General features: G+C 37.0%; 1 protein-coding gene across 9 annotated transcripts in view; it reads left to right on the top strand.

Moving 5' to 3' along the window:
- Nucleotides 1-24589, top strand: part of tenm2b (teneurin transmembrane protein 2b) — a 191887-nt gene that overhangs the window by 91415 nt on the left and 75883 nt on the right. For 4 of the 9 annotated variants that reach the window (XM_058759075.1, XM_058759076.1, XM_058759078.1 and 1 more), the window contains one exon: nucleotides 19190-19399. The exons of 3 other annotated variants lie outside the window; for them this stretch is intronic. In XM_058759075.1, the coding sequence (XP_058615058.1) occupies nucleotides 19190-19399 (210 nt within the window). Of the gene's footprint in view, nucleotides 1-6618; nucleotides 6925-19189; nucleotides 19400-24589 lie in introns of those variants that run through there. 2 more of the 9 variants (XM_058759080.1, XM_058759083.1) reach the window with 2 other exon arrangements.

Below are 24589 nucleotides of genomic sequence, written 5' to 3'. Positions count from 1 at the left end.
CTTGCTGCTCTGAATGAAAAACTATATGATGTTGCTTGAAAATGTCTCCCGTGGAACACAAGCTATTGGTCTATTGTGTTCCCCTCTATTTGTTTATATCATCAGTTCTAGGCGTCTCACTACTGAATCCCAGAGCTCGTGTGTACGAGTGTGTGTGCTTTGTATGTGCGCAGCACCCAGTTCCTCTATATCTGCTCTTTTCTAAAACATTACTGATAATTGCATTTTGACTTCATTATGGGACGACCAGCAAGAGGCCAAATTGGATCTGTTTATCTGACGCCCAGCAGTGTGGAAAGATTCCATTTAGGAAAAAAATGAGGTTTTCTGGTGCAATTTTTTTTTATAGGGGAGTGGTTCCCAGCATGGGAGCTTTGACGTGGCAGGGGAGGACAAAAAGGAGAAATTACTTCACGTAAAAGGGCCAAGCAGAAACAAACGAATCTTGGAAAGGAAGAAACAAAAAGAATGCGCTTCACAGTAAAAGAAAAGACTCGAGGCAGATAACATGAATTTAAACAGAGACTGGTGCACCTTTGGGGAAAGACACTTTTAACAAACCAGTCCCTGACACCACAGTGACTTTCCCTCTCTCCCTTTTTTCTTTCCTCTGCCTCTTTCGATTATAAGAGGTAATAGAGGCTGAGGTGCTTTCAAAGGCCGTTCTGTGCCATATAGCCATTGATGCCATTTTGACAAGAGACTGCTCCTGGAATGTGAATGTGTTCGAGACTCATACGAGACGAGAGGAGACGAGAGGATGCTGCCACACAATAGGCCCACTGCCAGGATCAGAAGCATGAGGAGAAGCCTCGGCATCCCTGAGGAGAGACGCAGTGTGTGCGGAGAGATGGCAGGCAGAGAAGGGAAGGACAGCCAGACTCAACCTTTATTAGTGTGATGATCTTCTCGTCAAAGCTAAAGCGCCAAAAGATAAAATCATCAGATGTAGCTTATTTGTATAAATGAACAAAGAAGTTTTGAGCGTAGATTTGTACTACACAGGTTGCTGATGCTGTATAGTTTGGACAAGTTGCCTAAGCAAAGTGGACCAGACTGTACCCATTTATTGTAAATGGAATGACCCTACAGTCTGGTCATTTATTCACGTTCAAGTCATTCCAAACCTAAATGACTTCCGTTCTTCTGTGGCACTCAAAAGAATGCTGTTTTGATATATAATTTCATATAATCAGCTCAGTCCAAAACTACATTGGGCATCATTGACTTTCATTGTGTGGACAATGAAACATTTTTCAAAACATCTTCTTTTGTGTTCCAGAACACAACAAATTAGGTAACAAGAAATTAGCACAAGGATGCAAAAACTTTGTAATCAGTCTGAAAATAATTATAACTTCAAAAGTTCTTTAGCAAGCATTACCGTAACTGTTCTTTATGTACTTTAAGTACCGATACTACTATGGCGCTACTCACTGCACTGCCATCTAATTCCCTTACCTGTCCAACAAAAAAAGAAGCAACTGGGACATCACTACTCCGGATTTATTCTATCACCAAATCTTTCCACCGTGTGTATGCCATACATACAGCTGAGTGTATGAAAATGTAATAATCATCTCATTTAAGTATACACCATTCAGATGACTCTTTTAAAAACACAAAAAAATGATTTCTGTGTAAATCTTTTTTAAATTAGCACCAAACTACTGGATGCACTAAAATTGTAAATTTGAGGAAATCCTGTGATTATTTTCTCCTCAAATGTGCTCATTATGAACTGTACTTTGTATGACTGCAGAAAGTTGTGTAAAGCCGTCAGATTTGAGCTGGTGATTTCATTTTGTGTGCTATATATGTCAGGCATTTTGTGGGAGACTATTTGTGAATAGCCAATGCAGCATCATTATGAAACAGTTTAAAGCCCCAAACACCCTGCATGATTTCCGGCTGTCCCAGATGAAAGATTGGCATCGTGATTTCTGTGATCGTGGCTCCTAATTGGTGGTCCAGTGTCATACAGTGAGAGAGGTTCAAAGACGGCCGTTGTCACAGTCTTGCGATCAAAGATAGCCTACCATACAGCATGATCATCGCACAGTGTGTTTGCTGGTACGATCCACGTTTACTGACCAACCAATAAAAATGTGGCATGAAATCAACACGACATGGCACTAAAACATTACACTGCTTACCTCAAGCTCTTATCCCTTCCTCTTTCGCCGCTTCCCCTTTTTTTCAGCACAAATAAAAAATACAACTGCTAAAATGTGATTTATCGTGCTCGTTTTGTTTATCACTAGCGCATGCTGATGACGTTTTATTCTTTTATAGTAACGTGCGTCGTAGCGTACGAGTCAATAGGTGTCATCATCATACAGTATACACAAACGTCTTAGCCAAGTTTATTAGATCCATGTCGCACAGTGTGACATGCAGTGATCTTATACGATTGCTAAAATCGTGTAGTGTGTTTTGGGCTTAAGTTAGTTAAACTTTACCTAGAGCTAACTGAGGTCAAAAATGGTTTGTCATACCTTCGGTTTCTACGTTTCAGGCTTGGACAGACAGCAGGTTATTAGAGAGAGTGTGTCGTGGGCAGAACGAAGGCTGAACTTCCTCAGCATTCTGGTCAGCTCAGAACACCTGAGTGGCTCATTAGAGTGCTTAATGTTCTGGTTCCACTCTCTGCGTTTGAGCTCAGGAAGATTCTGCCCACGCCGCATTAGATCTGCCTGTGACTTTCCTGCACAAGTTGAGGACAAACTTGCTCTGCAGTTCATAAATCAAGGACAGACTGAAGCAGGGTGTGGAATTAAAACCCACCAGCCAAATGTTGTTACTTTGTGTAGTGGGGAGTAATTTTGCTCATCTACCACCCTTGGTGGCGGGCAGCATGTAAGACACGGTACCGACATTTGAAAAGAAACCCTGTTGCTTAGATGCAAAGACGTGCTTGAAAAAAACTAATTTGATTGAGTTTTGATGAACAGATGAAACAAAGGCTGTCAATGTGCAAGGCTGATTGGCTGTTTTTGAATGTTCAGTGACACTCTGTTGCTCATGCATGCAGCATGAACACTTTTCATGGAACAAATGCATGTCAGGGGTTTTTTTTCTTCGTTTCTGTGGTCTCAGTAGAATTTGGAATATTATTTTTCTTTTTTTAATTCTTGTTTTATTTTATTTATTTATTAAAATAAATGGATTTCATTTTTTTTTTAAATAAATGCATTTATATTATTCATATGTGTTAACAAATGTTAAATAATATTATTATATTATTATATTATATAATATTATTATTATTATAAATACATATATACATGCATATATACATACATACATACATACATGCTGTCTAATTCCGAATATTGTTGCTTTTAGGCAACTTTAGGGTCAACTGAAACTAGAGTTCATGTTTTCTTTTTCTTTTTTATTGTATTTATTTATTTTATTATTTTTTTTTCTTTCTTGGGACAAAGTCTGATTAACTCAAAGCAAAGTTGCACCGATGTTTGCATGGACATATTATGCATTTGGGTAGGTTAATATGGAAGAGAGAGACTAGACTGAATAACACAAATATGCTAGTAACTTTAGTATCTCTTCATCTGTCATGTGCTTATGCCCATAACAGAGGTCGACGATATGAAATGACATTATAAAGGTCCAGCAGGAACACCATTTTGGCATGGAGGAGCCTCCAGCTGTCATTAAATAGAAATGTGAATTGCATTTAGACATCAATAAAAGATGAGGGTGATATTCAGTGATGTCATTCATAGCAGGTGATGTCATTTTAAACTGATGTCGATCCTTTTAACATAATTTGTTTGTGTGGGTAAGTTACACATTTGTCTTGCTCCTGGGCCAAGGTCTGACAGTTTATTTGTTTAGTTTGTGATGCTGTTTATGAACAGTATGAAAAGTATTCAGTGCAAATTTGCTAATTTAAGTTAGACATCTCTGTGTAGGTTTTTGTGAGTGTATAAAGATGTCTCTGTGTGTAGCTATCAGTTGAGACTGACTTTCTCTCCCCCTAATGGAGACTCAGGAGTTTGTAGAGTCTCAGTGAAACAGAACCACCAAGGGCACTAAGTATTTCTGACCTCTCTTTCTCTCTCTGTGTGTGTGTGTGTGTGTGTGTGTGTGTGTGTGTGTGTTTGTCATCAGTACCTTTTCCCTTGATAGCAAGACAGAGTAAGTTTCATTTTGCCATAAAAACTGAACAATGCCTTTGTTGTTCTGTATACAGGACAATATTGCAACCATTTTGGCAGGTATTCGCCCACCATTCTCAATTTCCCTTATGTTAAGATTGACAGGATGGGCATACCTCCAAAACAAAACACAAAATGTATGTCACCAACCATTCAAGCCAAGGCTTCCTTAGAGGAGCTTCACGCCATAGCAGTGCCGGCACATCTTCCACTAGTTTTATGTGGGTTTATGGCAATTGCATACACAAAGTTGAGCTTGGCCTCCTCTCTTGCTCTTTTAAATCTATAGTGCACCGTCTCTCTCTCCTCCATTGTTCTTCTCTTCCTCCATCTCTCTCTCCCTTGTTTGTCAGAGTGCTGGAGCAGCAGTACTTGCGTTGTCTCTGGGCGGTTGGCTTCTTTGTGAGTGCTGGCAGCAGGGCCCGTGCTGGGGTAATGAGGACGGATGCCCGCGCGTGGGAAGAGCCGGCTGCTTTGTAGTGTCTCACCGCACAATGCGAAGGTTTTTGGAAACGGTCGAGGCGCGGCACCGCAACACAGCAAATAGATCCCCACGCCAAAAGAACGTCAGTTTTAGGCGAGACAGTTTGTCTCTGAATTAAGCTCTAATGAGATCACTTCTTGTGTTCACAGCCGTTGTCTCTAAAAGGAATTGTGTGCCTTAAAATTGGTCTTGGAGGAAAGTGACGCCACCTGGCAGTGCTAGAGGTGCTGCATGGGTAATGTTTTGTGCTCCTTGATAATGTCTAACTCGCATGTAATGTATTATCATAATATCCAGTGACAAGCTGACAAGCCCACAGCGAGGGCACTGTGACATCCCGGAAATCCTTGGGAACATTCCAGGGAAATTGATTCTATTGTCATAGTGTGACAGCAAACAGACCTAATGGTTTTTTATATTCTTGATTTGTTTAATTGAGTTTAAAACATATATTATATAATGATAGCTAATAAGAATATGATCTGATCAGCTTTAGTTTATTACCTCAACTGACCCAACCTATTCTTCCAGTCCTGTTCCAACCGCCACTATTGTTCGTTTTCGAACTGTGCGAGAAAGATTAAGCTAATATGTGTGAGCAGACAAAACATGGTCTAAATGGTATAACAGTGCTCATCAATCTCAAAATGACTGAGATGACCGCTCAAATAAAAGAAGGCGGACTTTACATTTCACAGAACCCTAACATAATTTTCAGTGATACACTTCAGTTTTAACAGTGAAAGAGTGTGAAGTAAATTGCAAGTAGTTAATCATTTAATATCTGACAATCAACAGTAATATTGCATGCTACTTGACTTTAGTCAAATTTCACCATTTTGAATTTGTATTTGAAAATATACTGTAGGGTATCTTTTACATGATTCATCGAAGTAATAACTGAATGTGACGAGACAAGAAACATTAACAAGTGTTATTTTCAGCATATTAAGCACACAATTAAGAGCGAATGGGTGCATATTTTAAATATGCACACATGTTCCTCAGTGTCAAGTTAGAGAGCATATTGAATTTAACACTGATGAAAACAAGGCTGTGAGGGATAGACTTGCAGTTTTTTCAATGGCGCACACTGTAAAAAGGTCCTAGATCATCGAATTTTTACAACTTTCAAAACTGCTTTAGAGATTTTGTGTTTTTTTTTTTTGGTTTGTTTTGTTTTTTGCAAGGACATTTCATTAGCTCAACAATCGTAGTTTTTAAACAACAGTTTAACAGCTTCATTTTCATTTCTGTCAAAAATTAAATAGGCGCTACCCTGACTAACACTAAAACTGTTTATTCTTTAGGGTTCACCCAAACTAGTTTATCATTATACCATCCTTATACCATTCCAAAACTATGTGCGTTTTTGTCTTCTGTGGAACATAAAAGAAGATATTTTAAGAAAAGTCTGTTTGCTTTCTATACAGTGAATCTGGTCACAAAAACTGCTAGGTTTACTTTCAACATCCTTCAAAATAATCTTATTGTATGGTCAGAAGAAAGAAACGCATGCAGGTGATTGAGGGTAAGTGACAGATATGAAAAGTTTAGATAGTCTTAAATATAGCAGAACATGAAGTACTACATGTAATATATACCCAGTGGTGTTTTTAGAATAACCCGGATTGCAAATTCTCTTCTCTGCGTTACATTTTGCCCGCTGAGGCTTGCCAATAATGACTGTTTCAGCAAGGCATTTAATGATTAGACCTTATTCTGGCTTGAAGGCAGCAGGAATGTCAAATATGAATCTTTCAGCACCTGATTAATGAATATCAATCTTTGGAAACGGTGTCAGTGATGAAATATCGATAAAACAACACCGCGTATCCGATGTGATCAGTTTTGGTTTCCTGAGGCACAGCCGAGACACCGGAGCGCAGAACATGAGCGCATACATTTTTGGGAGGAGAATTGACGTGAGGGGCGCGCAGGAGGAGCCCTGATTCAAATCAGCTCAGTGACTATTACACACTATGAGCTCACCTCACCAACCTAACGCTCGCTCACTCGCCCGCCGCGTCTCTGAGCCGCTCGCTGTGGCGCATCTCTCCGTAGAACCATCAGCGCTCTGTTCCAGCTCCGCCGCCTGACTGACAAACACAACGACGCGAAAACAACACAGGAATTCAAAATTCGCGCCGTTGAGGAAAAAGCTCTCTTGCCCGGCGAAACTCTTGTTACGGCACAATGACTGAGTGACAGAAAGAGAGAGAGGACGCTGTGCTTTCAGTATGGATAAAAGGAAAGGTAAGAGATTCTCGTGTGACAGAAGACTCTAACTGTGTCAATATTAGATCCATTTACGTCTCACTGACACAGAGAGTTTGACTTTCAGCGGCGTTTCTTCTTTTCCTGAGGAGAGACATTTAAGTTTAGTGATAAATGCAGACGCGTCTGCCGATAAGGATGCGCGCGCGAGCCTTAAAATGATGCATCCGGACACTATGCAGTATGGCATCATTTTTGGTTTCGTAATAATTATGCTGAGATAACTTATGCAGACCTAAAAATGGGAAGAACAGTTTTAACTGGTTTTATTCACGCAAGCGTCTGGGACTGCACGACAGCGTAAACATCTCCGTCAATTATTTAGTAGTTATTTTGTGAGCGCGCGTATGTACAGGACTGAATTAGACAGCGAAATCCTTTTTAGCTTACCGAGAAATGACTCGAGTTAAATATTACTCATTATAATCAAATTACCGTTCACCTTGACTAAGCATTAGTGTCGCGAGAATAATCCACAGCAAGTTGCCAGTGTATTTCTATTCAAACTGACATTGTTCAACTGGTAAATGTAATTATTGTTGTCTGATGAGTCTGAGATGTATGATAGGGCTAATTTATATTCGTCGAGTTTTGATTATGTCAGGAGACACACCCATATGTAAAGTTTGACTTGTGGCATCCTGATTGCAATCAAAGTTTGCATCTGTGATACTGTAATTATCAGGATATCTCAGGCAGCTTAGTAATTGACATTTTTGGAGCTTGTATCTTCTTACTGCATTATTTTTGTTTGTCAAGATGAAACTCACCATTATAGCATCACCAACTAAATATGTGTGCTTTAGACACCATGCTGCCATATTTCATGATTTATGGAAAGTCATAGAGCCATTACCTCTGCGGCCCCTCATTTTCCTTCCTCTCTTCCCTGGCCTACATTTCAACATCCAGGCTTAGAGACAAGGGAACACTCCCTCTCCCGTCACTGTTGTCCGGCAGCCTCAGTTTTCCAGGGACACACTCATCTCTCTCATCCTCCGCTCATCCCTCACTCCTGCCCATGCTTTGAGTATCGTCACTGGTGCTGTCGAAGAGGAAGTGCGTGAGAAATGGTGCCCATTTTCCGCACACACTCCTCCAGCCTAATGGCCTGTGTCTCAAAGGCCCACTCCATCATTACTAATGGACAGGAGTTTAGTCTGGACTAAGTTTAGTCCGTCTGCCGTGGTTTCTCCTTTCACGCTTTGTTGTATAAGTTTTAAATTTGAAATTTGAACGAAAGGATAGTATGATTGGAAAGCCAACGCATCTGAACTTGCTGTTTTGTTGTAGTATCGCTACAACCGGAGGCAGTCCGGAAATGCTTTTTGAATAAGTAGGTCATAAGGAATTAGTGTTTGCTGTTAAATCCCTAGTCTTTTCTTCATGTTAATTACAGCTGTGCTTTTCCTCTTTCAGTCTCTGTTGAATGTATGTAGCTTTATATGCAGAATAAAGACGGATGGTTTTGTAGCACTTATCATTGTCATGCTAATGTACAGTATTCCAACAATCATTTTAATTAAGCGTCTTATAGAGCGAGATATTTTCATCTGGAAAGTAAAACATGACTCATTACAATATTAATATTTATAAAGCCATTTTCATTTAGACTTCAATGCACACTGTTTTCAGAGCAGTTTTTCCTTGTTCACACTTCAGTGTTCTCCAAGCAGCAATAGAATGTGTTTTGCTGTCTTTAAAGACTTAATCCTGTTGTGCACTTGGGAATTGTGTTTCTTATCCATCTACTGACCCATCGCTAAGCCCTTAAAAAACGTTTCCGTCAGTCCTACCGTAGTAAATGTTGCCATCCGCCATTTTCTCAAACAGGCTTCTTCTCTTTTCTCATGTAAGTCTATGGAGCATCTGCGCGTTTGGCTTGTTTTAATGCAGTTTTATGGATGTTGTCCAAAAATATGGTAAAATGTTGCTGCCAGGTCACTTATAATAGTTAAACACGGTACCCAGAGAGCATGTGTGTTTTTTCTTCTTTAAATAAATCTTCAAAGGTTCATGCTGTGGATTAGTGGATTAAACTATCTATGGCATTAGAAAAAGTGAAACACCTACACACTGTTACTGTATATATATATATATATATATATATATATATATGAATATATATATATATATATATATATATATATATATATATATATATATATATATATATATATATATATATATATATGAAGCTTGACAGGAAAATACTATTTCAGTCTTTCTACTTCAAAATTTCACATTTAGTTCAGTTTCTTACTTGCCAGTTCTTTGTAATTATTTGTGAAATTTATTAGCAATGTCTGTATGAAATTTGTTAAAAAAAAAATTTCTTTTCAATTCTGAGGTGAATTAATGTTACTAATTTAATGGCACTTCATAGTGTTGATCGTAACTGAAGAGTCACAGTGGTGACAGCGCAGTACTAATGTTAGGAACAGAGATGTTTTCGCTTTTAATTGCTTTTAGTTTCTTTTCATTTGACTGTTAGAAGTGTTTACCTTGATTCTCATCTGTATGTTTCTGTGCAATTTAACAATTTATTTCAAAGAAACATGACAGATAAAAATACTTTGAAGTGCTCGATTCATTCAAGCCCACATAAGAATAAAAGCTAATCCATTTTATCCACTGTATGAACACATTTGCTGAAAATCACACTCTCCTGTTCATTCAGATCAGTCATCGGATGTTGTATAAAAATTGTCTGAGTTAGCAGCAGTAACTAAAGTGGGCAGATTAATAGAATAATGTGCTTCAGAAAAACATGCTTTTAGAATTGAAACCATTTTTGCTTTGTTATTTTCAGTTTGTTTTTCTTTTTTTCTTTTTAAGTGCATGTGCATTTGTGTGTTGTAATAGCTCCCTAGCTGTACAGGAGTTGCATCACTCCTAGCACTGATACTCTATAGGGGGAGCTGTGCTGAACAACAGCCGCTTCTTTTCTCCTCGGGGTCTGATGATGCAAAGCATTGCCGAGTTTGCCTCAGTGCAGCGTTCCTCATCCTTACCGGACTCGAGGGTTTGTCCGCCCCACGTGTCATCCGTCACAGACCCACTTTGTCTGGCCTGATACAGGGCTGACCACCCTGCCCACTAGCCCTCTCCTCACTAATGACCCAAGACAGCTATTCCCTTGGGCCCTTCTCATCGCCTCTGGACACTGACACACACTGCTGTCACATGTGTCAGCTCTGACTGACATCTGCCTTCCAGCACTCGAACAACCCTGATCTCCATTAGATTAGGCACAGCTTATTTCAATAATTCATCACGTAGACAGCACTTGTTTCTCCAGTTATAGCAGCAGAAGTTCAGGAATTAAGTCCGTTGAGTGAGTCTCTGTCGCTGATGCTTGTGTGTGATATTTACACAATGTGTTCCAAATGACAATATTCTGCATTATTAGAGACAATTATTAATGAAGATGTTGCTGATAATCTCATCCTGTGAGAGCCGCCGATTCATAAACTCATTACCGCTGAGACCTGCTGTGCAAAACTCTGGGCAATATGGTGTGTCTGTGACCAAATCTAGTGCAGTAACTTCAAAGGCTTCAGTTAAATTTAGTAATCCCTACTCATGGATTAGAAGTGCCTCACCGTCTGCGATTCTCAGAAAATAAACAGCTCAAGAGGAAAAAAACAACACGTCCTTGTTAACATTTGAGACAATGTGAGAGCGCGGACTAATAAATCGCATTTTGTTATGCCAGTGATTCAGACAGACAGGAAAGTAGGAAAAACGGCGCGAGCTGATTGGAACGCGCCAAGTGTTGTCATGCGGAGAGGAGCGTTCTCATTGGATGAAACTCATCTCTCTTTGATCCCTGGCAAGGCTGCGGAGTTCTTAAGATTTGAGACATGGGAAGGCGCATCGGTGGGAGGATGTTGTATGAAGGAGAAGGGTGGAAGCTTTAGAGAAAGAAGGAAAAAATGGAGGAGAGGGTGAAAAAAGTAGGGCACTTTTGTTCTGTTCACGACACCAGTTAAGAATATCGTCTGTTCGTTGTAGCAGACGTCAAAGGCAGCTGCAGTCGGTGGGCTGGTGCAGTGAGTAATTCATGCCCTCATAGAAGAGCCAAAAGCTGATGACAGAGAGAAGTCCTAAGTGCTGCTTTGTGTTACATGAGAGCAGACTCAGCAGTTCACTAGCAGACTCTCTTTTATGATAAACCCATTCAGATTGAATGATAAGTACTGATATTACCATGTTTCTTAATACGGTAGCTTGCAGAATATAATCAGAGAAACATACTTGAAAGTCTTGCTTGGAAGTCAAGAAAAAAAGCCTGCTTCTACCTTGGGATATCTGTAGAATATCTAGTGATGGGCATTTTGAAGCATTTTAGTACTTGAACTATAGGGATGCACAATATATCAGCACCTCTTTTGGTTATTTTTGGATGACATTTCGAGATTTTTTTTTAATTCATCAAAATCAGCTGATATTGTTAACCTTTACAGTCATCTAATGCTCACTTAAAGTTCATCTTAAAAAAAGGCTGCTAATTTAATTACTTATTACAAATGCAATCTTTAGCAATTTATTTAGACTCTATAATGCAGCATTTTAAAATTGGTCATAACATTCCAGCTATACAGCTATTACATAACCATCTCCTCCAGTCTTTTTAGAATGGATTTCAAAGACTATAAATTACTATAGGGAGTGACATCTACTGACAGATACAGACTATACCAGCCTGACAGTGAAGGATGATTCACTGAATAATTCTGTTTTATAGGATTGACTTAGACCATAAATCAGCCAGTATCCTTACAATGTAAACATTTGTCTTACTAACATATACAATAATTTATTCATAAAAGTATTACGCATACCATGCTTTATGATAATGTTTGTCATATGTGCATTTATAGTCAAATATATACTTTGCCAGAGGAGGATGTTTTTTAAACATTTTTTTCTTGCCAAAATCTCATTTGGCTTTCTCAATGCGGGCAATAGGGAATGGTTTTCTGTAAAGCTGCTTTGAAGCACTATGTATAGCGCTATACAAATGAACTTGATTTGACTCATCGTTCTTTCATGTTTATGACTTGTCTCAGCGAGAGTCAAAAACTGTATATGCTAGATGCCTTTGCGCCCCAGTTCTCAGCCAGTTTGATATGCTTGAAATCTGATTGACCTGCCTTCAGGTGAGCACCTCAGATAAACTGGAGAGTAATGATGAAACAGCCAATAAAAATGTGAGAGGAAAGAGTAAAAGAGGAAGATGAAGTAATGGCAAGAGGGAGCTAAACCAAAATCAAAGTGTGTTTTCCCAAATGCTATCTCATCCATATGTTTAATGATCTTTTTTGATGATTAGTGCAAAAACAACAAGCTATGCTGTTTGTTAAATCCTGAATCATGAAATGTACCATGGTTTTCACCAAAATATTAATCAGCACAACAGTACTTTAGTAATAATTAGAAATGTTTCTTGAGCATGAAATCAGCATATTAGGTTGATTTCTTAAGGCACGTGAAAGTGAAGAGTGGAGTAAAATTCAGCTTTGCCATTACAGGAATAAATTACATTTTAAAATGCAACCACATAGAAAAAAGTTATTTTAAATTGCAATAATATTTCACAATATTACTGTTTTACTGTATTTTGATCAAATAAATGCAGCCTCGGACAGCATAAGAGACTTAAAAAACAAAACAAAAAAAACAGAAAACAGAAATCAAACAAAGAACTGAGTTTTGAAATGTGTGCAATGTCAGGAGCATGCCTATGATGCCTTAAAATATTGCCTCCGTAGGCAGCTCTCTAGGTTTTGGAACACAGCCATAATGTCATATTCTGTGTGCCCCCAAACTGTTGCGCTTTTCCCAAAAATAGCGAGCCCATCCGATGCAGCAAACTTCCCCCAGGGCCTTTAAAAAGAAAGGGTCAAATCTCAGTGACACAAGTGTCATATCACATTATTGCCAAATATCGCATTCTGTTAAGAGTGCATTAGATCTCGTAAGAAGCAAAGAACCGTCAGAGATGTGGCTTGGTGGGTCATGCGTGAGCAGCGACATATTGCGCAGTGTTAATGTGAATATACAGGCAACCTGAGTTTGAATCCAGCTTCTGCCTATCATTTCGACTCTGTACTTTACCTCTTTTATCACTGAAATAAAAGCAAAGATCAGAGAGAGTTGGACTTGACTTGACGTTGGCTGTCTTTATGTTGACATTTAGAATCATTTTTTGTCTTTATTACTCAGTTTAAGATTTGCAGGATTTGATGGGAGTGCCGTTTGATTGTTACTGATAAGGATGTTTATTGGTAATTGAAGTCTCCTGGGGTTTCGCAATGCCAAGGTTACCATACAAACGAGCCATTCCAACAGCACCTCCACTGGTATTGTTCAAGGCTGAGATTTATTACACAGAAAACAGAGTCTGGGCAGTCAAGAGCTCTACTGCATCCCACGACACTGAAATGGAGACTCAATGTAAGCAAACAGACTGAGAGAGAGACGAGGAAACACACAGATGGGCCGAGACAGACGGTGAGATGAAAAGGTAGCTCCCACACCTGTTTTTCACCAAGCTAGAAAATAAAATAAAAATCCTCGCATACACCTGCACAGCTCTTGATATTTTCCTGCATGTGTTTGGCATAAGCAGTTCATTTTTCCCTAGATATTCTTCAAGTTTAACGACTCCATAATTACCCCCACACACAACTTCACAAAGTGATCCAGGAGGCTGAAGCACCGCGCTGCTTTGAACTTATCGCTTACAGGTGTTATCAAGGGAATGTACTGTGGCCCACTCCATTTCTCTCCGATTTATCTGCAAACCACAGGTGCTCAGTCACCATGGGAACTACTGCACTTCTAAAGAGGTTACCCAAAAATGATTCTGAAATCCCACCCGACTGTGATTCTCCAGCTGGCCAGTGTGTGCTTGCCACTACTGACATTCAGACAGTCAGTCTTAGAGATTTTGAGAGGACTCACAGCTTGTTTTCTTCTGTGTTACTCCTTCTGTATTTTATCACGAATAGTTTTGATGTGGTGCTGAATCACTGTCTTTATGTACATTCAAGGCCAAATATGCTCTTCACCATCATTACCGTTTTCTTCTTCCACCTGCATTTCCACTTGTTCTTTATAGCTCTCCTACATAAAAAAGAAATCAGAAATGAGATCTTTTTAATAGAGCATCTCAGCTGATTTACCTAGACAGCAATGAGATTAAAAAGAGCAAATAAAGACTTTTGCATCAGTCTTTTGCTCATGTTTTTCACCTGAGAAAAAGCCTATTAATTAGGGATGTATAAAACTACATATTTTCAAAATCGACTCGGGTCTAGTTATTGAGTTTTCTGAATGTTTAAGCAACAAGTCAGTCTCAAAAGGATAGTTCACCTAAAAATGACTTTCTTTCATCTTTGGAACACATGAGGGTGAAGTATTTTGTTTAATGTGTTGTAATATTGGTCTATAATCCATTCCTATAGGGATCAGCCACAAAGGATTTGACACACAAAGCCATAACGTGCAGTGTAACAATTTACTTTTCATTTGTCATGTGACAGCAAAAATTAAAAATCAAACATAACAACTAATTACACTTTTCCAAGTTTCAAATTGAATTTGGGTTTAAGCAGCGGTCACATGACTAACTTTCACCAAACCCCTTTCCTCCTTCTTCTAATTAAAAAATATTAACGGCTACTCACACATGCATATTTTGTATAAAATTGATCAGTGAAGTCATGAAGTCATGTGATGCAGTATAATTATTTAAAATATACATACATAAATATGCAAAACCCATTGTTAAAATTCTTATGGCTCTAACATGTGTTGCAATTAAAATTTTATTTTGTTAGATGAATTTGTTTTACATATTGGTGTAAAAGTATTCCTTCTTGCCAGAATATCAAATAAATAAATAATTATATGAGCTTCCAAAAGTTTTTTGGAGCTCTGTGTTAGTATGTTAGCACTGTATGTGTTTTAAGCCTCATAGGATGTCTAGATAGGGTCTGACGTTTTATTCTCTGTCTTCGAAGTCTTATATATAATAATGAAAATAAAATACCCCTTTTAGTATTCGTTTAATCCATTATCAAAATATTAGTTAGTTGCAGCCCTACAAACTGTGAATTGAAGGCTGAAGCAGTGGTGCTTTAAAAGGGATGGATTTAGAGACACAACTTCTTGGAGAGGGGCCTTGCCATGCTGAGAGTACTGCACACTAAAGCACAGCATGCTAAAATCTACTCCAAGAAGTTGTCTCCAAAATTCCCTTTAAAGCACCACTGCTACAAATAATATTCAAGCTAAATATTCTGTCTCTACTAGTAATTTCACAGTGGTTTCGACAAGAGATCTTAACAACTGTTTAGTGTTACCAAGACACCATCATGTCTACAATCAAACATCTGAGCTTGCAACGCTATCTCACAACCAATTCATACGTATTTTGTGAGGTGGCTAATACACTCGTACGATTTAGAACGATTTGTCTAAACCCCAGTGACGAGTAGGTTTAGGGGCGGGGTTAGGTGTAGGTCATTCGTACAAATCCATACGAATTGGCAACTCGTAAAATATGTACGATTTAGCAAAAATCTCACTCGTACAAATTCGTATGTATTAGCCACCTCGTAAAATATGTACGAATTGCCCTGAGATCAGGCTGGAGATTCCAATATGAGCTCAAACATTTCTCAAATTCTCCCAAGACCAAGATCCGATTTAGTTTTTAGCTCAACACATTTATTATTTGCTGATATGAAACATAAAGGAGAACTCGATTATGTCTTTTGAGCTATGAAACAGCAACCTCTCATTTTCCTCCATAACTCAGATCCCATTCTGTAACTCATTACATTGCGAGTTATTTTGTCTTCCTCTCTGCGAATTTGAAACTGCGTTTTAAAGTCTATAAGCAAAATGCCATTACTGAGGTCATTTAACCGAGTTGACATGAGTTAATTATTGTAGTTATTTTGAACGCCTATTTTGAAAGGCGTTGATTGTGTTCCATGAGAAAATCTTGGCAATAACATTTGTTTTGTTTGGCGGCCTCATGTGTCGCTGGGATGATGCGTGACTTATGATTCCCCCATTTTGTGCGGGTGACGCTCAATGTCTCCCCCCCTCTGTGCTCACAGCCCTCCTTTGCCTTTGTTTGTTATGTTGGACACTGATATGATAAATCTTCGCAAATGTCACTGACCAACCCATTGTGAACGCAGATGCAGCAGATCAAGATGTGAGAGAGTGTAACAGAGGAAAAGGATGAGCAGAAAGAGAGAGGAAAAATGGAGAATGAGTGAGAGGGCTTGAAAGAGGGATTGTGCAGGAGTTGCTCTGTTTGCTTGAGTGGATCAGCCCTGAAACAGAGCTAACTGCTGCACTCCAGCCTGAAGACCTGCCAACTCACACTTGCAGAGGACAGGGAAAGGCAACACGATCGCCTGTGTGTGTGTGTGTGTGTGTGTGTGTGTGAGAGAGTGTGTGGTTTGCAGTTCTTGTTTGTGTGTGCTGTTGTCTCCTGGCCTGCCACAGGTGTCTGCTCTGTGTACACGGCAGATAAAGGAGAAAGGGCGAGTGTGGTGAGTGATAAATTGCGCTGGTTACGTGTGATTTGTCACTCTTTTTCCCACAGTCTGACTGCGTCCTCTCCCGTCTTTCCACCTTTGATGGTGGACAATAAAGTGCCACTGCAGATTTTCTCTTTCTCATTCACTCATCTGAAAAAGGATGTGAAATCATAATCGCAGTGTGACTAGCTGTGTGTGCACATATTTGTGCATGCACAAACGTTTTCTCACAGAAATTGAGATTCATGACTGAGTTAACTGTGTTTGTTTTGTTTTGGTCTGCATTTTTTCATTTAAAAATGCTTAATGCCTTTTGTATGCACAATCGCTTGAATATACCTCTTCTATGATAATATAATATAATATAATATAATATAATTTCTTCATTAAAATTAATTTTGCATTTTTGTGGGCATAAAGTCAAAAATATCAGGTTGATATAACTGTTATGATATTACATAGTATCCTTTTAATACAATTTAATAGAATTTGTGAATTATTTTAATTACTTTGATATTTTTGTGGGCATAAAGTCAAAAATTTCAGGTTGATTTATCTGTTCTGATATTGTGAAGAAAAAAGCCTTACTACAAGAATGAAATTCCTAAAACAACTTTTTTACTAAGCTAGGCTTCCAAATTAGGGTTTGTAGTTGATGAGAAGCTAATAATTTAAAATATTAAATCATTTTAATAATTTCTAAATAAAAATAAAGATTTGTTGGCCTACATGTCATTTGACCATCTGAAATCAAAGAACCATGAACATGCAAATGTGTTTTTATATTATTAAAACAAAAACTTCAAGAAATAGTTTGAATTTTAGGAATCCCTGTATTAAGCAATTCACATTTATTAATATTAGAAAGAGGATACAAATAAATTTAGCTGTTTGAGGACATTTTATGTAGCTGTAAGAAAGAGCACTTGTTCATAATTATTAGTGAATGAGAGCCATTACATCTGGAGAGAGAGAGAGTGTGTGTGTGTTTGTGTGTGTGTGTGTGTTTTACGTCCACAGTAGGGCTGGATGGTATCATAGACACAGAAAGAAGAATTGATTAAATTAGTCACTGTAGACATGACATGGAGAGCCCCGATGACACAGTTCCACTCCGGCACAGCAGTTCTTTTGACTGTTGGCTGCACACGAGTGCGGATGGCATGGGGTGGTAAAATGTCCAGAATATATCAGCTGGCCTTGCTCCCAATCACAAACCCAGCATGTGCTTGATGGGTTGATCATGTATCTGAATCCCTTTCTTTGCTTGTTGTGTCATCACCACGGTCAGCCAAACAAAGAGAAAAACACTGCATATGATGTTGTATATATTGAAGATTCATAATATATTCACAATGACTTTACTGGCAATATAAAATGAAGCAACATCTTGAATCTCTTGATTATTTTATGGTTTTTAGTCTGTCTAGATAAGTTTTTGTACAGTATGTAAATGTTGTTGCTTATTACTGTGTAATATATTTAATCCTTATATTGATGCACATAACTGAAATTAAACGATTGAATGCATTGAAATGATTAAATACAGATTTTGTATTCATTTAGTGCTAAAAATGTGGAAAATGTGGCATGCTTCAATTAATTTTACTTTCTAAACATATTCCTAAATGATGATGCTTTTACATGCAAAATCTGCTTGGCTACAATGCTTATTTGGTTAAAAAGATGTTCGTTTTGATTGAAAAACAAATCCTTTAAGCTTTTGAAGAGCAAATAGATAAATATTGAGGTATATTTCAAGATATTGAATATTATTTTTCGCTGTATTGTGAATGCATTCTGCATATAGACTGTCAGGATATTGCATCTATTTATACATACCCTATTCATTAATTTAAAAGCCACATCAAAGCTGACCTCCTTTCAGACCACGGCTTTTAGAGTTGAAGGTTTTTTAGAGCATCTCAAAGCTTCACATTTCTCTCTTTTCAATGTGGTATTTATTCTACAAGTTTCTGGTTTTCATGTATCTCTACCTTGTATTTCAATGCTCCATTTCTGAGTTTTCATTTATGTTTTCTTTTGTGCACCTGTCTCGTTTTTGTATGACTCGTGTCAGAGTTTACTTTGTGCAGAGATTGAAAATCCAGAGCACAAACAGATGTGAAAGAAAGTGTCTTTGGTGACAAACATAGTTCAGAAACAGAGGGTGTTGCCGTCTGTTAAAATAAGTGCTTCTGGGTTTATGCTACAGCTGCTCATACAATCCTGCTCATTAGTTCTCATACTCATCCCCCCTCCCTTTTTAAATAATAATAATAATAATTAAAAATACATGAGAGGAATAATAAAAATGCATTTTATTGTACTGAATTTGCAAGTTTCTTAACATCATGCACGGTCTCCTCACATCCTGCAACATTTGATATACTCATACGCAACTGTTACAAAAGGCTGCAAGCAACGGTACCAAGGGTATCTAAATTTCTGAACAGGATCATTTATGTAAATTGAATTTTTTTGTCTTGTGGAATATAAACGCTAAACATCATACAGATCCTGTGAAGGGAATGTATGAGCAACTGGGAAGTGAATAAAATGGTTGTGATTCACTTTATTTGGTTAGAATTTCAGCAATCAGCAACGGTTTCACTCCATAAAGTAACACACTTTTCCCACTGTGTGTGTATGTGTGTGTGTGTGTCCTTCAGGTCGCCCCCTCCCTCCCACGCCTTCATCCAGTCTGCTCCCCCCAGCCCCTCCTCCCCCTTCCGCCCCCCTGCACCAGGCCGCCACCTCCATCAGGGAGTGTCAGATGCCCCTTTTGGACAGCGGCTCATCCCATGCCATACTGGACCCCCCTCCCGATGACGAGTTCTCCCCCAACTCCTACCTGTTTCGTGCACAGCCCCCCACCACTGGTAAGAGCGTCTCACTGCACTGCCGCATTCTCCATCATAACCAGCACCCTACTGTCATCGCTCCCAGCCCCTCCCTCCACCGACACTCAACCGTCCTGTACATGAATGCTGTCCCGTTGCCATAACCCAGATTTTAGGAAAAAGGTGCGATTAAATTTAAATTAAATTAGGGTGATTATTAGACTGTGTTGTAAAGGAAACATAAAAGGAACATTATGTTCATGATGCATTTAACTTCTATTATGGGATGAACTGAAAATTTAAACAAAACATTAAGGGGGCATAATGTAATGTAAGACTGAAAATTATCAACAGGGATTGTATTGGATCATGAAAAGTGAACAATTATATTATTGCTTAATATTAATTTTGGTTACATAAAAGCAGTCATTTTAGAGATTGAGAAATGTATTATTTATCATTTTTAAATATTATGAAAATATTATAAAATTTTATTCATTCAAAATAAAATGTTATGTAAACAAGGTATCTAGGGATATTTATTTAAAAAGAATTATAGGTTCAATTTTGGTTGATCCCAACTGGTGCTGACCAATGACCTGCAGCGTTGCTGAGATCACAGTTTTCTCTTAAACAAGATTAACCTCTGATTTCTCCAAGGGTTTGATGAGTCAATCAATCAGGTTGCTTCAGAATTCAAAGTGAATTATGTGTTTTTTTTTTTTTTTGTCATTTTTTCATAATCATGCAACAAGAAATTTCATATTATTTTTGGTCACTATTAGAAAAAATTGAATTAGACCAATTACATGCATTGATTATTTTAGTGGTTGGAAAATATAATCCAGTATTTATTTACATTTGGGTTAATTCATTTATCGAAAATCAAGTGTATTGAATGTATTCTCTAAATATAATTCATTTCTGTATTTATGAGGGGTGTAACGATTCACACGTTTTCTCGATGCATCAATTACAAAAGCTGACGATGCAATTTAAAACGCTATGGATTGAATGAATCACGATTTCTATAGGGATTTAATGCTTTAAAATATTTGTAAATGTTTAAAAATGAATGGAGACCATGAACAGCATTGTTTCTGCCCTCACATCTCTCCTTCACGCGCTCCACTATTTACTACCCGTCACAGGATTGTGCTCGCACTCCGTTCATAGCTCTAGTAAAGTATTTTGACTTTTCTGTAGTTTTTCAGTGGCTCTCAGTCATACCATTGACATTACCTGAGCAGTTGAAGGTTGCGCATTTATTGCATGGACGGAGCAAAAACAATGTCAGTGTCTAAAAGCATACGCACAATTCCATTGAATGATAAATTACTTTTCACAATGTCATTAAACTGAATGCACAAAGGAAACTATTAAAATAACTTCAGCATTAACAACAGCCTTGAAATAAGAGCACGAGGTTGATCCCTCAATCACATACATGAAAGTTGCATTCGTTACTATAACAAACAGATAACGGGCGCGTTTTCATTCAGAATCATAATTCGCCGATAGGAAGGAAAAGTTAAATACTGTAGCATTTTATTTTAGATAAATAACATAAAGAAGCTCACATCATGCAAAGGTGTGACATAAAATGACAGCCTGCATATTAACACTATAGACAATGGTTAACAGAAATAATACTTTTAAAGCTTTTTTCTTACTTTTTCTTTTTTTTCTTAAATTCTGGCTTACATAAATTTCTACATATGTCATATGTCATGCTATTGCATAATTAACATCTAACAATTGACAAAAGTGCTTTTTTTTTGCCCATAAAGGCTGCTGTGTAATTTGCACCCTGATTAAGCATTTAAAGAATTTAGGGGAAGCATTTAAATAATCCTGGCAATGCACTTAACGAATGCAAAATCGAATTGTGAATCATCTCGAATCGAATTGTTGTGAATTTGCAAAAATCATTCTTGAATCGGAAGCCATGTGGCAATGCAACACAGTACCAGAATGATTTTTTTTATACAAAAATAAACATCAGTTTTCCTGAAATTACTGTACACAAGATTATTACTGCATTTAATTCTTTTTTTATTTATTTTTTTACTTTAGAAATACATTTTGTGAATTACTTCTAAATGTTTCTTTCATTTTAAAGGTTTCATGCTTCCGGCAGACAATAATTAATTGCACAAACACATTGCGTTCAGCACAAAGAATGTTTATCCTTGTTGCACGCGCAGTCTGGGTTGTATTTTTTATAACCTTGCATAGGATGAGGGCATGTCATGCAACCTGTCTGTGTTTGCATTTGCATTCAGCATTGTTTTCCCCTGCTGAAACATTTTTGGATCAAAACCCATTCTTTAGCTGAGAACCACAGGCGTAAGTGAACTTTTTGCCGCTTTTATCACTAAATATTAAAGCGTTTGGTTCATATCATTATTAGTTGTAAAATTAAAAATAAATATGTCAATAATAAATTCTATATAAGTTTGATATTTTGTTTGAAGGTGCTCTATTATAAAAACCATGATCATTTGGGTGGGTGGTGAGTTTGTGTGCCGTTAACAGTCTGTCACGGGAAAGAGATCTGAGGCGATTCTAGCCTGACACCCTCGGCCCGCCACAGCGGATTTGTGCACTTCCCCCCGTCTAGCTCTCTCGCACACTCTCTTTCTTTCCTTACGCTTGTATTGACAGTCCTCTTGTTCTCCATAACCTCTTAAACTAGGCTAAATGTAATGGGACTTCTATTGTTAAACTTAAAGAGATCCTGATTACACTGATAACCTTTTTATCTTTATTACCTTATATTTATTTATATTATATATACATATTTTATATTAATATAATATAAAATATATTGATACCCATTTACATCATAGTTATTATGTGAATATAAAATCACACTTTGCTTATTTTATTAAGTGTAAATTGGATTAGGAAATTCATTATTTTATTTGTGGGTGTGTAATTAAACAGACCATATTCTCAAACTATCTGCTGTAAAGTTTTTTCCCCAATACATTTTTATAATTCAGAGTACCATAATTATATATGTTTTATTTGCCTGTGATTTCAAAGTAATTCGTTGAGACATAATACAACATAATTCATAAATTAAAGACACTAAGAATAGATTTAGTATTGTAGTATTCTGAAGCTTTGTGTCTCCTGTAAAACCTGGTTGGCAGAGTTTTTTTTAACCCACTGTTTTTCTCTGCATGCATGTGTGAGAAATGGCACATCATTTCACACTAACGCAATGTTTTTTTTCTTTCTTTTTTATTATACTGTATTTTATATTCTTAGTGCATATATACATAAAAAAAGTCATATTCTTTATTGACATAGATCATTACATAGAAGTATTTCATTAATTTGTGTGTGTGTGTGTGTGTGTGTGTGTGTGTGTGTTTTGTAGCTTGTGAGTTTTGATTATGGATTCTTTTTACTCAGTTTTTGCAGTATTTATGAATTTTACATTGAAAACTTTTCATGTCTGCTTAATCAAATGTACTCTAATCTGTTGTAATACTTTAAGTAGATGCTTCACTGGCACGGCCAGAGCAACTGGATTTTTAGAATAATACATTATAATTATATTCAAATCATTGTTACAACTGGGTAATTAATCGGAGAGTTTGAGATTGTAATCATTTACCACATGAATATGATAATATTAGCACTTTTTTTTATATACAATAATTTATTACCAGTATATTTTATTGGACCAGACTGAGAAAAATAAATAAAAAATTTTTTTTATATATATATATATATGCTTTCTCTTGTTCATACATGATGAAACCTGATGCATGATCATGGGAAAGATAGCGTACAAACAGTCTGTTTAGTTAAATTATGAAGGCTGTGGTGATTCCAGTTCAAATATGTTACCATCGAGCTTTGACACCTTTTTAAGTTAAGAGTGTTAATTAACTAGGAATCTTTCAACACTCTTTGAAAACATGCAGAATGAGAAAAAACCTTTGATATTTGCACCAGTCGTGTTTTTATCAGTCAGCAGAGCAGAAATGACAGATCATACCGCATGCGCTGTTCCTTCTTAAAATGGGTCAGAATTTTATAGAAGAAGTGGAATTATAGGCCTATCTTTATTCAAGTAAGATGTGATTATATACCACAGATGTTTTCCTTTTATATTCAGTAATCCTTTCGTAATGAAGGTTCATTACATGACACCAGGCAGTCATATTACTCCTCTGTGCATGTGAAACACTTGCAGATATTTAACATATGGGTGATCATGCAGAACTGTTATTCCTTTGAAAATTTCCTTTACGGTCAGCTCTAAGCATACGTGAATTATCATGGTTCGCCATCAATATCAACAGCAGCATCACTGTGCAGACTATTCATTCTTAATTCTCATAATTTACCAGATATGATAGCTGATAATTATTATTATTATTATTATTTTTATTGTTTTAGATGATGTTTGCTAGTATGAAAGAAATGAAAAATCAATTTCTGCACTTGTACTATGTTACAACAATATAGAAATTTCTGCAAATACAATAGCTGTTAACTATTATGTAATTATTAATATTTACTAGAATAATGAATGCGCACTTTTTTTGTATATATGCAAGTTAAAAATGTGATTATTTAAAATAAATAAATAAATAAATAAAAAATGTAATCATGCATATACGTATGTGACCCTGGACCACAAAACCAGTCATAAGGGTCCATTTTTTGAAATTGAGAGTTATACATCATCTGAAAGCTGAATAAATAAGTTAGGATAGGACAATATTTGGCAGAGATACATTTGAATATCTGGAATCTGAATGTGCAAAAAAAAAAAAAAATCAAAATATTGAAAAAACATGACCAAGTCTGGATTTAATTCTTTTTTTTTTTTGTTCTTTTTTACTTTAGAAATACATTTTGTGAATTCTTCTAAATGTTTCTTTCATTTTAAAGGTTTCATGCTTCCGGCAGACAATAATTAATTGCACAAACACATTGTGTTCAGCACAAAGAATGTTTATCCTTGTTGCAAGCGCAGTCTGGGTTGTATTTTTTATAACCTTGCATAGTTTTTGCTCTTTTTTTGTAAGGATGAGGGCATGTCATGCAACCTGTCTGTGTTTGCATTTGTATTCAGCATTGTTTTCCCCTGCTGAAACATTTTTGGATCAAAACCCATTGTTACAACAATATAGAAATTTTTGCAAACACAATAGCTGTTAACTATTATGTAATTATTAATATTTACTAAAATAATGACTG

The sequence above is a fragment of the Onychostoma macrolepis genome, chromosome 21, assembly GCF_012432095.1.
Source record: "Onychostoma macrolepis isolate SWU-2019 chromosome 21, ASM1243209v1, whole genome shotgun sequence".
NCBI classification, from domain to species: domain Eukaryota; kingdom Metazoa; phylum Chordata; class Actinopteri; order Cypriniformes; family Cyprinidae; genus Onychostoma; species Onychostoma macrolepis.
This window is presented reverse-complemented; position numbering and strand designations above follow the sequence as displayed.